At 36.4% G+C, this 18438-nt stretch overlaps 1 protein-coding gene across 3 annotated transcripts in view; it reads left to right on the top strand.

Annotated features, from left to right (window-relative positions):
• Window positions 1–18438, top strand: part of GOLM2 (golgi membrane protein 2) — a 111094-nt gene that overhangs the window by 36126 nt on the left and 56530 nt on the right. For all 3 annotated transcript variants that reach the window (XM_057544117.1, XM_057544116.1, XM_057544114.1), the window contains exons 2-6: window positions 2759–2813; window positions 8582–8684; window positions 10727–10817; window positions 15055–15199; window positions 15504–15584. In XM_057544117.1, coding sequence (XP_057400100.1) covers window positions 2759–2813; window positions 8582–8684; window positions 10727–10817; window positions 15055–15199; window positions 15504–15584 — 475 coding nt within the window. The remainder of the gene's footprint in view (window positions 1–2758; window positions 2814–8581; window positions 8685–10726; window positions 10818–15054; window positions 15200–15503; window positions 15585–18438) is intronic.

Genomic DNA, 18438 nt, shown 5'->3' with positions numbered 1-18438 from the left:
TTTTCTCTCACTTGAAAAACAACAGTAGGCCCCCCTTCTCCTACTATCTTACCTGGTCTCTCTAGTCTTGTCTCTCTGGTCCACTCATCATACTGAAGCCAGATTGACTTTTTAAAATGCAAATTGGGTTTCATTACGTTGTTTGAAGTCCTTTAAAATTTGACCATAGCCAGTGGAATGTATTCCCATTCCTTGGCAAGGCGCTTCGTAATGTGGACCTTGCTTATCTTTCTAGACATACTTCTTGTCATTTCCCCCTAACTCTCTGTTCCAGCTTAAAACTGCTTAGAACTGCTTGCAGTTTCTGTGATGTGCAGTGTTTTTCACTTCTAAGTTTTGACACACGTTTCCTTACCCTCTCCCTACTTCCACCTGGCTAACCACTCTTCTTCCTGCTGGACTTATTTCAGTTATCATCATCTCCAGAAACCTCCTCTCATTCCCCCAAGGCTGGATTTAAATGCTTTTACTAAGTTCTGCCATCTGTAGAATCCAGTAATAGCACTTATTTTACTATAATTGCCTGTTTACTTGACTGTGTCTTCTAAATAGTAAACTTGAGTGCCTAGTGTTTATCCATTATTTTATCCCCAGTTTCCTATATGGTGCCCCATAGTACCCTCAGCATTTTTATTTTTATTTTTTGCATTAAAATATTGATATAATTCAAAGACCATGAAATTTGCCCTTTTTAAGTGTGCAATTCAGCGGTTTTTAGTATACTCACAAAGTTGTGCAGCCATCTCCCTATTTAATTCCAGAACATTTTTATCACCCCAAAAAGAAACACCACGCCCATTAGGAGGTCACCCTTCATTCCTCCTCCCTTCAGCCCCTGGCAGCCACTAATTACTTTCTGTCTCTGTAGATTTGCCTAGTCTGGACATTTCATGTCAGTGGAAGGGCCCTCCAGTCTTATTTTTCCCCAACCTTCTTCATTATTATAGTTTTCCCTGTATCATGTGCTTTAGCCAAACAGTGCTTTGGTGGGGTCTTCATATATGTCTCATGCTTTCTTATATCTGTACCTTTTCTTATGCCACCTCCTCTATCTGAAATGCTTTTTTCTACTTATTTAGAGTTTTACCTAGCCTTCAATGCCTAATTCGGATAAGACCCCTTCCAAGAAACTTTCCTGATCATATTAGGTAGGAATCATCTCTGAAATCCTACAGTAATTATACTAGTTTAGGTGCTACCTTGCCTACTGATTCTTTGAGACTGCTCTCATGTTTTCTAATTGTTTTATACTCTCCCATCCAGTACCTTGGCACAATAAGTTCTTAGAACGTAGTTGAAAATGTCATGGACACTCTGGAAAATAGCATGACAGTTTCTTTAAAAACTAAACATAGACTTACCATACAACCCAGCAGTCTCACTCCTGGGCATTTACTCCAGAGAAATAAAAACTAATATTCATGTAAAAATCTGTACACAATTTTTCATAGCAGCTGTATTTGTGATAGCCAAAAACTAGAAACCACCAAAATGTTCTAAAGTAGTTGAATGCTTAAACAAACTATTGTACATTCATATCGGAATACTACTCAGCAATAAAAAGGGATGAACTATTGATGTATACAACTATGCATTATGCTGATTGAAAAAAATCTCAAAAGGTCATATACTATATGATTCCATTTATATAACATTCTTGAAATGACAAAATTACAGAGTGGAGAACAAATTAGTGGTTACCAGGGATCAGGTATAGTGGGGAAGGAGGATAGGTTTGACTATAAAGGGTAGCATGAGGGAGATATTTGTGACGATGGAATAGTTCTGTATCTTGATTTTGATGGTGTTTACATGAATCTATACATATGATAAAATGGCATAGAACTATATACATACACATTGTACCAATGTCAGTTTCCTGATTTTGATGTCATATAGTTGTATAAGATGTACCCATTGGGGGAAATTGTGTGAAGGGTATATGGGATTCATCTGTGTTATCTTTGCAATTTCCTATGAACCTATAATTATTTCAAGATGAAAAGTTAAAGTTTTTTTCTTTAGAGATTGAAGTGGTATTTAGCATAATCATTTTGCCACTCGTGCTGCTTTTGATCAGTATGAATCAGTCTGCACCTTTCAAAATAATGTTACTCTTGAGGTTGACAAGAGAACCTGTTTGTAGTGATATTTTAGTTGCATTTTACAATTAGGTGAAACCTGTTTAAGCAAGAACTGAGACACAGTAGTTCTTTGATATCCTGGCTATCCAAGGCCTTGTCTTACTTTTTAAATTAAATGGTAAGCCTTAAATTGAGTCATATTTTGGTACACGTTTAAGTTCCTGGTGCTCTTGTGTACTGGCCCCTAGAGGACAGTGACTACAGCAATGGGTCCTGTGTAGTATCTGTCATCCTGTGGGAGCCTGATAAACAATAATTATTTTTGACTTGACATTAATTGATTCAGACAAATCTTTTCTTAATATAGAGTTGAAAATCTTCTGGTAAGATTTCGAAAAAACATACTATTAAGCAATATTCAACTCAAACTTAAAAACTTTTGAAAATTGTTATACTATATATTAAGTAAAATGAATATTCTTGTGCAAATTTAAAATGAGTATTACAAAATCAGAACTTATTTCTAATTCTTTTTGGAAAGTGGTGTGGTATGCATAACTTAAGGATTTTTCTTTTGTACTTATGATCAAGCACAAAGTGAATATGAGGGAAAAAAAGTAAATATGAGCAAAACTACATATTCTTTAGTAAAATGAAAATGATTTTTTTTTCAGGTTAAACTGCAGAACAACATATCATATCAGATGGCAGACATACGTCATTTAAAGGGTAAGAAACTTAATTACAGATTAAAGATAAAGGTCACTAAATGTCTAAAATCCTGAAGAATTAAGAAGTCCTCAAGTTAAACAGCTAAATGAGATAGAATTTTTGAACAAAGCTCCTCTGATGGCAAAACATTCATCCTTTTGTCTTAAGATATAATGAAAAATTTTTAATATTGCTTTATATATAATAAGTGCAAGTTAATATTTGAGGTCTGCATTTTAATCTTGTGCTGTAGACAGAGTTCATGCAATGAAATGTTAGAAGAATCCTCAAAGATGATTGAGGTGTAGCTTTGGAGACTGTCAGATTTCTAGGGAAAAGGTTAGGGATGATTCCTCTGTACTGTGTCCAATCTGCTAAAATAATCCATTCAGATCTAGGGATGCTTTGGACAGATCCTCCAAACTTAATGTTTTAGATACCCTGGGATCAAAGAAACCTGCAACAAAAACTGGGAAGAAACCTGGAGACAGATTTGATAGATAGGTAGGTAGGTAGGTAGGTAGGTAGGTAGATAGATAGATAGAAAGAAAGTAAGAAGGCAGATTTTTTTTCACTTAGATGAAGTGATAGGAGATGACTAAAGCTCTTATGAAAAATAATAGGTAAAGAGAACAAGCTCTATCGTCTGCTTACATTACTGCACACTATCACTGGCCTTTGGAGTTTGGGGTCTGAGGACTATCCCGCTTCTCCCTCATACCCTTTGATTACAACACTATATATTTTAAACTTTGCATGCAGTGACTCTAAGTTTATATATGTGGGTAATACTTGCTCTCTAATTTCAGAAATATATCTTTATAACCATTTTAAACCTATTTAGATAGAATTAGGTAATATATACATATATTTTTAAAATTTATTTTTATTTATTTATCTATCTATCTATTTATTTATTTATTTATTGGCTGCGTTGGGTCTTTGTTGCTGCACGCGGGCTTTCTCTAGTTGCCATGAGCGGGGGCTACTCTTCATTGCAGTGTGTGGGCTTCTCATTGTGGTGGCTTCTCTTGTTGTGGAGCACGGGCTCTAGGCACGCGGACTTCAGTAGTTGCAGCCCACGGGCTCAGTAGTTACAGCATGCGGGCCCTAGAGTTCACGGGCTTCAGTAGTTGGGGCGCACGGGATCAGTAGTTGTGGCTTGCGGACTCTAGAGTGCAGGCTCAGTAGTTGTGGCGCACGGGCTTAGTTGCTCCGCGGCATGTGGGATCTTCCCGGACCAGGGATCGAACCTGTGCCCCCTGCATTGGCAGGCAGGTTCTTATCCACTGCACCGCCAGGGAAATCCCAGGTAATATATTTTTAACATCCTCTTGAAGAAGCCAACCTAAGTTGACTTCGTAATTTACGTAAGTTTTGCTTCTCACCTAGCAAATCCACTAGGAAGTATCATTTGTGTGTTATAACCCAAACATAGGAATTATTTACTATCTATGATTTAGAACAGCTTTGATTTTCTGTTAAAAATTTACTTTCTGGTTGGCCACATTTATTGTTGTTGCATTTGTGTCCATATTCTACTCTTTTTGACTCACAGGAGTGCACAGGGTGACACACAAGATGGCACACTGTCAGCGCTGCTTCCAGCTTGCAATTTTTACAAATGATTTTGCTTGTCATCAAAGTATATTTCTTATTAAATAGTAATAGATCAGTTGAATAAGAAGTCCTATGGCTTTTGCTAGTACATGTCAGGGAAAATGACAGCCTATGTTACTGAGTAAAAATCTTTATTTTGCTGTATGTGTTGAAGTAGATCTTGAGATGTTTTGAAATTTTGATGATAATCTTTAGCAGAGAAGAAAGCTTTGATTTGAATTCCTACCGTGCAACTTTTGGTTTTAGTGCAGTTACTGAAGCTTGGATGCTTGAGATTGAATTTCATTAATGTGCACCCTGGGAACTATTTCTACTGAAACAAACTTCTTGACAAGTTGACAGTAAAATCCGTATTTGACTATTTTCATTGACATTAATGTCGGATATAATGGAATTAATGCACATCAAGATCCTAAAAAAAATCTTTTAATATTTTCTTGGAAATAAAAGGATTAGGGTTGGTTTTTAATGCCTGAGAAAGTAAATTAACATTCTAGTATACACTGATTTATTTTGAATAGCTTACCTTATTTTTATTCCTATTCCTGAAAGAAAATTTGCAATAAAAAATTTCCAGAAGTAAATATATTTTTTTTGGCTTTAAAAGATCATCCTAGAAGTTAAATTGAGAGATTATGGCCATATCTTTCTATAGCATACCCTGATACTACTGTCAGAGCTAGACTACCCTGCACAATCGACCTTGGACCTGATCTCATATTAAGTTACTCTGGGGACTTTCCTGGTGGTGCAGTGGTTAAGAGTCCCCCTGCCAATTCAGGCGACACAGGTTTGATCCTTGGTCCGGGAAGATCCCACGTGCCGCGGAGCAACTAAGCCCATGCACCACAACTACTGAGCCTGCGCTCTAGAGCCCGCGAGCCACGACTGCTGAGCCCACGTGCCACAACTACTGAAGCCTGCAAGCCTAGAGCCCGTGCTCCGCAACAAGAGAAGCTACCACAATGAGAAGCCTGTGCACTGAAACGAAGAGTAGCCCCCCCTTGCGGCAACTAGAGAAAGCCCGCCTGCAGCAACGAAGACCCAACGCAGCCAAAAATTAAAAAAAAAAAAAAAAAGTTACTCTGAGCATCCTGCTGTGGTGACCTAGAGCAGCCACACTAGACACAGAGTATCTCTGGGTTCAAAATGAAGAAAACACATGGCAATCAGTTGAAAGTAAAATTGTGATATAGGAAAATTTTGTCCTTAGTTTTGCTTTCTGATCTGTTTACTCCCTTCGCCCCCGTTTTTTTGGCCACGCCACGCGGCTTGCGGGATCTCAATTTCCCGACCAGGGATTGAACCCTGCCCACTGCAGTGAAAGCACTGAATCCTAACCACTATACCACCAGAGAACTCTACTTGTCCCCTTTCAAGTCTTTATTTTGGCCCACTCAAAGCACCAATCTGCTGCATGCTTTATAATCCTTTCCCTGTATTCAAATAGGTTAGAATCTGATATTTTACATGGACTGGAACTCACTCATACTGATGTTTTATTTTTCTGTCAATTGAATTTTAAGCCTTTTATCTCCATTTAAAAATGAAAACTTTATTTCCTGATAAAGGTATTTCAAATATTGTTAGTGAGAAACTGTGGGGAGGCAGAGAAGCCATCCCAAATCTTAAAATCATACTAAGCCTCAGGTTCATTCTGAAGGTAAACTTAGCTGCTTCAGTTAGTTTACTGTGTAGGAAAAAGAAGCCTGAATGAGTCCTGACCACCAGTTGAGGTCCATTCCCTAGTAGCTACTAGGTAGTGCTGATTTGATTTTTCTTTTTTTTTTTTTAACTGTAGTAACTTTTAGTTCTAAAATATTTCCTTCTTGAGTACAGCTTCAGGGAACTGGCTAACACTGTCTGTAAACTACAAGGCTTTTTGTCACTGCCTCCTGCTGGGATCTCATTGTTTCTGTAGACTCAACATCCATAGCTGAGGCCAGAGTTCTGCTACCTCTAGCCCTCTATTTCTTAGTAGATGGGACCAGGGATCAGATAGCAAGCTGAATGTGTTATTCAGGGATACCTGACCTCAGATTTGTTACTTTTATCTAGGGTGGGAGTAATGTGAAAAACTACAGAAATCAACCGTGTTTGTATATTGGAGAATTAATAGAGTAAGAAGAGAAATTTAAAATGTGACTTGACTAAACTCGTAGACACAGAGTAGAATGGTGGTTACCAGGGCCTGGGAGGTGTGTGGGGAAAATGAGATGTTGGTCAAAGGGTACAAACTGTTATGAGATGAATAAGTTTTGGTGATCTATATACAGCATGGTGATTATAGTTAACAAGACTGTATTATATACTTGAAAGTTGCTAACACAGTAGATCTTAAATGTTCTCACCACAAAAAAAGTGGTAATTATGTGAGATGGTGGACATGTTGGCTAATGCTATGATGGTAATCATTTCACAATACGTGAGTGAATCAAATCAACATGTTGTACACCTTGAACTTACACAATGTTATATCTCAATTAAAATAAAAATAATAGGGCTTCCCTGGTGGCGCAGTGGTTAAGAATCTGCCTGCCAATGCAGGGGACACGGGTTTGAGCCCTGGTCTGGGAAGATCCCACATGCTGCAGAGCAACTAAGCCCATGTGCCACAACTACTGAGCCTGTGCTCTAGGGCCCGTGTGCCACAACTACTGAGCCCACATGCCACAAGTACTGAAGCCCGTGTGCCTAGAGCCTGTGCTCCGCAACAAGAGACGCCACTGCAGTGAGAAGCCCGTGCACCGCAACAAAGAGTAGCTCCCACTCGCCACAACTAGAGAAAGACCACGCGCAGCAAGAAGACCCAGCACAGCCATAAATAAATAAATAAATAAATAAATAAATAAATAAATAAATAAAATTTTAAAAATAAATTTAAAAAATAATAATAAAAATGTGGCTTGAATAGGCAAGCATATTTATTACCTATAAGCATTTTATATAAATCATTTACTTTTCATATTTGGTTATTAATACTATACAATAGCTATTGTTATGCGTATTGTTAAACTTTATATACTTCAGCAAACGTTAATGTGACTTTAACATTTTTACTTTTTGTCGTCACCATAGTTATGATTCCCCAATAAAATTTAGAAAGTAGAGAAAAAAATATGCTCAGAATCCCACCACTAAGTGTAATCACTGGTAGCATTTTGATATATTTTTATTCTCATCTGTTTTTTTTACATGGATATATTTTATATTATAAATATATGCTTATATCTGCTTTTTAAAAACTTACATCACTAGCATTTTTTGAGTGCCTTTAAAGTAACAAGATTAATTCTGTAAGCCCTCTATGAAAAGTAGATGTTATGTTATAGTTATAATATTGTACATTATGGTTAGATATTATACTTTAGTCTTAATAAGTAGTTATTGCTTATACAGAATAGACCTCTGTTCCCATTTATAAAAATTAAAACTTTCTTAACTATTACTTTTGCTTAACTGCTAAGGCTGTTGGCTAATTTTTTAATCCTCTATCCAAGAAACTGACATTTCTCTTCTCTGGCTGAATTTCTTTTATTTGTAGGGTTAGATGAAGAGGGAGTGACTAGAAAATGTGGGGCTAGTGATTATGGATTAAAGATTCCCAAAGCGGATCTGGTCCAGCTTTTAATTTACTATCCAGTTTGAAATTTCATGTTATTCATTACAGCTAAAACTTTTAGCTCTAGTCTGGAGGTTATAAGCTTTGAAAATGGAATTTTGGTATATGTGGACCTAAACCTCAGTAGCAGAACTAGAAATGAGATCTAAAATGATTGGTACCTAATTTGGGAATCAAGTATGATTTAGAATGAATTGAATTCTGTACCTATAGCCAATACATCTAAAAAATATGATTTTTTCCCTACTTTTATAAAGCAGTAAGGTTTAGAGAGATAGGTAGTTCTTTTTGTACTATTTCCACAACTTAGCATACTGTCTACCTAATGTGAAAAGATGTGTAATTTTTTAATATTTCTGATTTATGTGAAAGCCATTGAGGCTATCTTGTTTTACTGCCCATGCATGTGTATGAAAGACAATTAAATGTGGTACTTATTATATAAATTTAACTTCCTGTATATAATTTTTGAAAATCCCATACCTTCTCAATGGGAAGCAGTAAAGTAAACTTCATTCCTTTGATTTTTACCTTCTGTGGATAGAGCAACTCGCTGAGCTTCGTCAGGAGTTTCTTCGACAGGAAGACCAGCTCCAGGACTATAGGAAGAACAATACTTACCTTGTGAAGAGGTTAGAATATGAGAGGTAAGATGCTACATGCAACAAATATTTATGAATCTTGAGTATTTGTCCAACTTTCAATTCATTTCTTCCTTTCTGGCTTCTGTTTTTCTTCTCTTCTTTCATTTCACTAGGTCTTTTAAATTCCTTTTCTTTCTATGCCTCTTTGAAATCACTCTCTTTTATTTTGATATGTTGAACAACATGAAAATATCTCTTACAAGGCATGTTGAATCTACCCATGTAGTAGAGTTCATTGTGAGACAGAAAATCTTTCAAGGTCTGAGTTTTATTGAATTAGATGTGGCAAAGACTGAAAGAAGATTCTGTGGTTCTTTTCGAGGGTCAATCCAGAAGATAAAGCTGGCACTAGAAGATGTCCCCAGAATAGCTGAGGGACTAAGCACCAGCTGCTTCTCCTGTTCTGTACTGCAGTCCCCTTGCTTACACCTCTGCACTGTTGGTGATGTGGTTGGGAAACCTCTTAGGGGCCTTTCTAGAATTACTCTTTAAAAGGGTTTATTGTGTATTAAATCAGTTTTACAGTTAAAGGTATTTTTAGGTCTACATACCAAAAATTAGAAAGATTCACTGTATTTTAAACTGTTTATTCATTTCTGAGTTCTTACTCTTGTAGGTTATCAATATGCATCTACTTACATATATGTATTTTAATCTAATAGTATTCAATAATTTTACATATATCTTTAGGATTAAATAAATATTATTCCAGCATGTTAGTGTACCAAAGCTTGTTTAATCTCTCCCAACTGCTGGACCATTGTAGGAGTTTTCCTTTTCTCACTGTTATGACTATCAACTATAAAAATCTTTGTGCAAAAAGCATTTTCTCGGGGCTTCCCTGGTGGCGCAGTGGTTGAGAGTCTGCCTGCTAATGCAGGGGACACGGGTTCGAGCCCTGGTCTGGGAAGATCCCACATGCCGCGGAGCAACTAGGCCCGTGAGCCACAACTACTGAGCCTGCGCGTCTGGAGCCTGTGCTCCGCAACAAGAGAGGTCGCGATAGTGAGAGGCCCGCGCACCATGATGAAGAGTGGCCCCCACTTGCCGCAACTAGGGAAAGCCCTCGCACAGAAACGAAGACCCAACACAGCCAAAAATAAATATAAAAATAAATAAATAAATAAATAAGTAAATAAAAATTAAAAAAAAAAAAAAGCATTTTCTCCCTCTTATATTATTTCACTGGTTATATTCTCAAATATAGAACTTCTGAGGTGGAATGTTTTATTGATTTTGTTGCTCTTATCACATATATGAAAGATTGCTTTGTAAAATGACTATACTAATTTATAATGTAAATGTTTCCCTGGAGCCCCACCAACATTGGCTTTTAGAATTCTAACTTAATTTTGCTAGTATAGTAATAAGATAGTACTATATATACATATAAGAAGTTTAATTTGCATTTTAAATGGTGGAAGATAACATTTTTCTGTGTATGTATTCTTTGTTTCGTTTTGCATGAATGATCTATTTGTTTTTGACTACTTGTCCAGTGGAAATTCACAATCTTTATGTGTTTTGTTCCTTCACATTTTCTCTTGCTGGTTGCATTCTCTCTTCTTTATTAGTTTCTTCCATTCTTGCTCTTCTTATGGTTTAGGCTTTTATTATTGTGTTGAAAGTACTAACTATTTGATGAATCATCTGCTGCCACTCCTTATCAACTCTTATAATTCTAGCTTTTCTTATCTATTACTATATATTGGTCTTACAGTTTTCTCTTTTAAAGTGTTTTTCTCTTCTATGATTGAAGTTGACTTTGACAGTTGTTTCTTTATAAATACAACTTATAAAAATAAATTTGCATCTTTCTAATTTCTGTTTTTTAATTAGTTTTATCAATATTTTTATCCTCTATTAAAGATTCAAATATTGTAAGAATTTTGACTGTGAGCTATTTTTATGTCTGCTCTTTGTCCTTCCCTACCCACTCCCCTGCTAACTGAATGCTTTATCCTTATAAATGTATGTTTTCAACTTCTAGACATCTTTGAGAATCAATCCAAAATAATAGTCTGAAAGAATGACTTGTAATTTAGTTTTCAGTGTGGACAACAGATCAAGGAATTAAGAGCACAGCATGAAGAAAATATTAAAAAGTTAGCAGACCAGTTTTTGCAGGAACAAAAGGTAAATTTTAAAAATACTTAAAATATGTTCTTGTTATAAATCTTAAAATTTAGAAGTTAAAATTTGTATTTTTGTTATAAAACATTATATTTTTAAGTATTTTAGCCTGCCTAATTTTAAAAGTGACTTGCAGTGGCTTTACTGCTGAGTAAAATAGACATTTACAAAAGTATAACCTCAACTCTTAAAACTAATTTTGAGCTAAATATCTTTTACCTGACTTTTAAAAATAATTTTTGCTATTTATTTCTCAGGTTGTAAAGTGGATGATCATTTTACTGGAAAATCAATTATTTCCTATTTTATGCTTTTGAGAAATAGAAAAAAATTGAGAAAAATTTTCCATAATTATCAGTCTTTGTTATTCTGAATTCCTTTCTTAAAACACAGAAATGAAACACTGGCCACTATTTTGATTCATATTTTGGGGGTGGCAAATTCTTTTAGTTCATACAATTCCAGTTGATATATATTATGAAAGTCCTGCTAGAAATGGAGGCAATTTGTCTGAAGTTTACTAGTCATTAGGACATTCATTTTTTAGACACTATAATCTAATCTGACTAGCTGTGGTTTGTATAAAGTCTTGTGATTTAGAGTTAAGAGAGATTGAATAGTGAAAAATATTTTTCTTGGTCTTCGGCAGCATCTCATCTAAAGGACTAGAAGTTAAGGAAACCAGGTTTTCATTCTTCGCTCTTTCACTATTTTGCAGCATGATATTGAGGGCATCATTGTTTGAATCTGTAAAGTGGACTGGCTGCCGTCTGTCTGCAGTCTTCCTTGAAGAGACGTGGGGGTAGATTGCTGGAAGATGGCAGGCCTGAGTGAGCTACCTTGGTGGCATTGAGGGCAGTCAGAAGGTATTATTGAAACACTGGATGGTTAGAGGAGCATAGTAGAACACGGAAGGAAGGGAACAAGAGGCTTGCTGTTGCAATTGTGTTATTACAAGCCCAGTATATAAATAATGGGATGAATTTGCTCTCTTCTGTTCTCCCAAGAAGCACGTATATAAGCTTTTTCCTTTTTCCCGCCTAGTGTAGTTCTCCCTTTCTGCTCTTCTGTATTAGGCTATTTTTATATTATTAATTAGCTAATATCTATTCCAGTGCTTCTTTGCACTTATCCTGCCCTAAATGGAGCAGGGTGGGGAGGAATGGAGATGCTTAAGAGAATTTCTCCTTTCTAGGGTGACATACCAACTGCCTAATTCTACTCCTCATCCTCATTCTCTGTTCTTCAACTACTATAACTAGTTGATTCTGTGAAATTTCAGTTGTTTTTCATAGGAACAAATCCATTGTAAGCTATATGAAACAAGCATAAGTTGTATTGAGGGACTATTATTTTTTTTTAACTAAGTACATTCCTGTCTTGGAAATTACTCTGGGGAAGGGGTCAGCAAACTAAATCCAACCTCCTGCCTGTTTTTAACTGCCCATCAGCAAAAAACGGTCATTACATTTAAAAATGGTTAAAAACTCAAAAGAATATTTTATGACATGGGAAAGTTGTAAGAAATTCAAATCTTAGTGTCTACAAATACAATTTTATTAGAACACAGCCACACTCATTTGTTTATTGCTTTCATGCTACAAAGGTAAATTGTTATAAACCAGAGGAGACTAAGAAGACCTGAGTACTTAAATGCAATGTAGTAAAAAATTAAATAAATTAAAAAAATAAAATAAATGCAGTGTAGTATCCTGGATTGGATCCTGGAACAGAAAAAGGTCTTAATGAAAAAAGTGGTGAAATCTAAGTAAAGTCTGGAGTTTAGTTAATGTACTAACGTTGGTTTCTTAGTTTTGCAAATGTACTGTGCTAATGTGATGTTAACATTAAGGGAAATTGAGAGATGGGTAATTACTTTTCTATAAATCTAAATTATTTCAGAGTAAGAAATTTATTTAAAAAACAATTAGGGGGACTTCCCTGGTGTTGTAGTGGTTAAGAATCCGCCTGTCAGTGCAGGGGACATGGGTTAGAGCCCTGGTTTGGGAAGATCCCATATGCCGCGGACCAACTAAGCCTGTGTGCCACAGCTACTGAGCCTGCACTCTAGAGCCAGCGAGCCACAACTACTGAAGCCCACGCATCTAGAGCCCACACTCTGCAACAAGAGAAGCCACTGCAATGAGAAGCCCGCGCACCGCAACGAAGAGTAGCCCCACTCTCCGCAACTAGAGAAAAGCCCTCGCGCAGCGATGAAGACCCAACACAGCCAAAAATAAAATAAACAAATAAATTTATTAAAAAACAAAAAAACAATTAGGTGGTCCCCTTACCAAATCAACAATACTGCGTTTAAAAAGCCATCTTATTTTGTTAATAGTATTTAATATTGTCCATTCACATAAAGGTATTGCCGTTAATCATCAAAGGGACAACATCTTTATTAAATGTTTTAAACGGAAAAGTATTTTTGACCAGTAGTTTGTTGACTTTTAAGTTTTGTTTATTATTGTTTGTTTTATCCACATCAAAAAGCAGTGGAGGGCTTCCCTGGTGGCGCAGTGGTTGAGAATCTGCCTGCTAATGCAGGGGACACGGGTTCGAGCCCTGGTCTGGGAAGATCCCACATGCCACGGAGCAGCTGGGCCCGTGAGCCACAATTGCTGAGCCTGCGCGTCTGGAGCCTGTGCCCCGCGACGGGAGGGGCCGCGATAGAGAAAGGCCCGCGCACCGCGATGAAGAGCGGTCCCCGCACCGCGATGAAGAGTGGCCCCCGCTTGCCGCAACTGGAGAAAGCCCTCGCACGAACCGAAGACCCAACACAGCCAAAAAAAAAAAATAAATAAATAAATAAATAAATAAAAAAAAAAAAAAAAAAAAAAAGCAGTGGAATATTATGGAAGTAGCCTTATGATGTAGCATTATAGCAAAAATGCACAGAGATGCAGGATGGCTGCTCAGGTTATACCTCATCGATTTTCTCACTTTTGGCCTTCATACTGACATGTTCAGAAATTTCAGTTTATCGTTTCACTCATCAGCAATTAAGCTCTCAGAATTGGCTATCACTTACCAAGTTCCCAGAAACTGTGGGAATGAGAAAGACTGTGGTTTGAATCCCTTTTCCACACTTCTCTAGCTTTGTAATCTTGAACAAGCTGCTTAAACTTCTTTAAGCCTCAGTTTTATTTTGTTTATCCCAAAACTGTTCGTTTGTCTCCACTAAAGGATAGACTTGAAAACAATTTGTAAACTATGAAACACGGTGCAAATGTTTGTTGTTGATTTTATCTGCCAGGTACACTGGAATACCTACACCTGATTGTCAAAGCACCCTTTCTTCTTTATTGTGACAAATTCTTGCAATTTGGCTCCTATTTTTCTAGATTTTCTGTAGATTTTTTAGTAGATTTTTTTTAAAGTAGGTTTTTTATAATGTTACCAATGATTGCATTGCATAGTGCTTTAGAGTTGACAGAACACTTAATGTTAATATTATTATGCATTAAATATTAATATGGCAACCCAAGCATGTGTACTTGACTCCTTGCCTCTCCCAGTTTTCCACTGAGGCAACTCAACCAGTATAAAAGAGAAAACTGGCCACCCACAGAATTGAGTCAGACCTAATCATAACCCTGAAGATTCAAGTTTCCAAGGAGGAGATATGGTTAGTTGAAGCAGGTTACAGGGAGCACTGACTTGTGCATTGTTCTGCCATTCCTTGCTATGCTTGAGTGGCCAGTGCACCTGGGAAGAAGTTTGCCTGTTTTCCACCCTTGCTGTTTCTACTTGGGGAAAAGCCTGACAGTGTCAGTAGCCATCTATCACACTTGAGGGGGCACCTGTGTGCCAACCTCCTGCTCTCTGCTATCCTGCTCGATTACAACATATGCCTATACAGAACCCACTCTGCCCACAGCACCCAGGACTGTGCCAAACTGTAGGCCTCCACAGCAACCCACAGTGCTCAGCAAGACTGTCTTCTCACAGAATCACCAAAGAGAATTATCAGCATAGCCAAAGAGAATTATATCTGCCTAAAATTTTAGGCCATTTATGATAGAGACTTTTAAAAAATATTACTTATTCTCTGACTTCATATCAGGTATAAAAACTGAACAGAAAATAATATATCTCACATCTCTAAGTGTTTAGAATTTAGACCCATGGTATGTATTTCAAAAAAATGAACTGTTTCAGAATATTAATAGTTGTGTCAATAGTTTCACATTTTGAACTGAAAAATACTTACTGTTACCAAATCTTAATCTAACAGCAAGAGGCCCACAAGTTTGAATCAAAAGATGGAAATGAATTGGATATAAACCATCATGCAATACCTAAAAACATTCTAAAAGTTGCTGAGAATGCTGCAGGCAAGCATGAAGAACCCTCGAGCAATCATATTCCACATGGGAAAGGTATTACTATTATTTTGTGTTAATAGGATATTGACTTTTCTCATTTTGAAGTGGACATTTTCAGTCATAAAGAATATTGTTTGATTACTTCCGTTATGATTAGGTGTCTGTTTCAAATTTGGATCCTTTAATAGAGAAGAAAAAAACAGTAAGTTTATAGAGTTACAACTATGTCCAAAGCAAGATATAAAGATATTCATTTGATATAGCCTATTGCTCTACAAACTGATTGTTACATTCCTTCAAAATATTTTCAACTTATGTAATGAAAAATATAAAATTATATTTTTTGTTACTTGGGCAGAACAAATCAAACGAGATGGTGATGCAGGAATGCCTGGAATAGAAGAGAATGACCTTGCAAAAGCTGAAGATCTTCCCATTGGTAAGTAAAAGTTATTAGAATATTTAACTGAAGTGATCATGTTATTTTTCATGTGACTCTATTGTTTTTTTTTTTTTAATAAATTTATTTATTTATTTATTTATTTTGGGCTGCGTTGGGTCTTCGTTGCCGTGCGTGGGCTTTCTCTAGTTGTGGCAAGTTGGGGCTACTCTTCGTTGCAGTGCATGGAGTTCTTATTGCGGTGGCTTCTCTTGTTGCAGAGCACGGGCTCTAGGCACGCAGGCTTCAGTAGTTGTGGCACATGGGCTCAGTAGTTGTGGCTTGCGGGCTCTAGAGCGCAGGCTCAGTAGTTGTGGTGCACGGGCTTAGTTGCTCCACGGCATGTGGGATCTTCCCAGACAGGGGCTCGAACCCGTGTCCTCTGCACTGGCAGGCAGATTCTTAACCACTGCACCACCAGGGAAGCCCATCATGTGACTATTGTTTTTTTGAGTAACACCTGAGAAAAGTCACAGATATCTGGATGATTGATATTTCCAGTTAACTAACTCCCCATTAGTTGCCAAGATATAATTGTTTTGGATATATTTTTATGAAAAATTTTGCTAAAATATATAAAGTACTTGTTTTTGCCTTAACAGTCAAGCATAAAGAAAAAAAGTGTCAAACACATTTGAACTTTTTCTTGATGACTCAGTTATTTCTCATGACAGTTATGCTATGTTACAGCTATTTATGTTTACTAAAAGTATGTGTGGCTTATTTCAGACTCAATGTTCCTAGATTGCTGTGTTGTTGATGTGCTTTAATATGGCATAGTAATACCCTTATATAGGTTTTTACGACTTGGCGTTTCTTTTCAGTTAATCACCCTACACTTTAAATAGCTTATTCACTTTTTTCCCTTGTTTTATGGCTACTTCTGTTCAGTGTATATCTTTTTCTCCATTAATGTGTCTACTTCTTACCCATTTCCACTTGGTCTGTATCACTGCTGCTATCCTAATCACATTCAGTTTTTTTCTATTTTTCTTGGCTATCATAGGTACCCCTCCCTGCTGACTGCAATATATTATGGTGGAAAGTAGAAAGAAACAGCACATCTTTGGTCCTTCTTAGCTGTTTTTCTTCCTTTTCAATCTCTGTGATCACTTCTGTGGTTATAGCTCATTGTATGTGGCTGAAATTGCTGAGTGTCTGAGGTCCAAATGCATGAAGTATTAGTCCTTTCATTTGTGTAGTTTTTTTATCTTCTCAAATTCTTTCGTATCTATTATAATCTTTTGAGTTTCCAATTCACAGTATATTCCCTTGAAATAAAGGTCGGGACAAGAGCAAGAACATGATTTTAAAAATAAAGAGTAAGGATGAGCATGATTTGTTTATAAGGCAATGAAATTATCCAGTGATTCTTAAAGTGTAGTCCTTGGACTAGCAGTATCAGCATTACCCAGGAGTTTGTTAGAAACACGAATTCTTAGGTCCCATTCCAGACCTGCTGCATAAGAAATTCTTGAGATATAACCCAGCAGTTCGTGTTTTAACAAGCTCTCCAGGTGATTTTGATCTTTGCTATATAAAGTTTTAGAACCACTGGCTTAGATGTAAATTTAAAGAAATGTTGAAAGCAAGGACCATGTATTCTGAATTTTTGCAGTACTTACTTAGTCCTAGGCTCACTGAGTTTTAGATTGATTTTTCTCTTTATGTTGTGCTTACTTTTTCTAACTGAATGAAAGATTCTTTAAATTCTGTAGTGCTTCACAATTTTCAAAAGTTTCACACACATGATTTCATATAATCCCATAATAACCCCTTTTTTTCCCCCTACCCTTATATCGCTCCTCCCCTCTCCCCTCTCCCCACAGGTAACCACTTGTTTGTTCTCTATATCTGTGAGTCTGCTTCTTTTTTGTTTTATTCATTAGTTTGTTGTATATTTTAGATTCCACATGTAAGTGATATCATATAGTATTTGTCTTTCTCTGTCTGACTTATTTCATTTAGCATAATTCCCTCCAAGTCCATACACGTTGATACAAATGGCAAAAGCTCACTCTTTTTTATGACTGAGTAGTATTCTATTCTATCTCTGTACTTATATTGCCTATACCACATCTTCTTTATCCATTCATCTGTTGATAGACACTTAGGTTGCTTCTATATCTTGGTAATTGTAAATAATGCTGCTAGGAACATTGGGGTACGTGTATCTTTTCAAATTAGTGGGTTTTTTTTTTGGATACTTACACTGGAGTGGAATTCTTGGATCATATGGTAGTTCTGTTTTTAGTTTTTTGAGAAACCTCCATACTGTTTTCCACAGTGGCTGCACCAATTTACATTCCCACCAACAGTGTACAAGTGGATTAATTTTTTTTTTATCTTTGATTTTCTGTAATTTGAAAATGATATACTGTGAAGCAGTTTTTTTGTTTATTTTTTGTTTGTTTGTTTTGGCATTTATCCTGCTTGGTGTTCCCTGAGCTTCCTTGATCTGTAGTTTGGGGTTTGACGTTAATTTGGGGAAATTCTCAGTCATTACGATTTCAAATATTTCTTCTGTTCTTTTCTCTCTTCTCCTTCTGGTATTCTCATTATGCATATGTTACACCTTTTGTACTTGTCTTAGGTATTTGGTTCTGTTTTTTTCCAGTCTTTGTCCTCTTTGCTTTTCAGTTTTTGAGGATACTATTGATATATCCTTTAGCTCAGAGCTTCTTTCCTCAGCCTTCTCCAGTCTACTAATAAACCCATCAAAGGCACTCTTCATTTCTGTTACAGTGTTTTTGATCTCTAGTATTTCTTTTTGATTCTTTCTAGGATTTCTGTCTCTGTACTTATATTGCCTATCTATTCTTTTTTTTTTTTTTTTTTTTTTTTTACTATGTCA

Source organism: Balaenoptera acutorostrata, chromosome 3, assembly GCF_949987535.1.
Source record: "Balaenoptera acutorostrata chromosome 3, mBalAcu1.1, whole genome shotgun sequence".
Taxonomy (NCBI): Eukaryota; Metazoa; Chordata; class Mammalia; order Artiodactyla; family Balaenopteridae; genus Balaenoptera; species Balaenoptera acutorostrata.
This window is presented reverse-complemented; position numbering and strand designations above follow the sequence as displayed.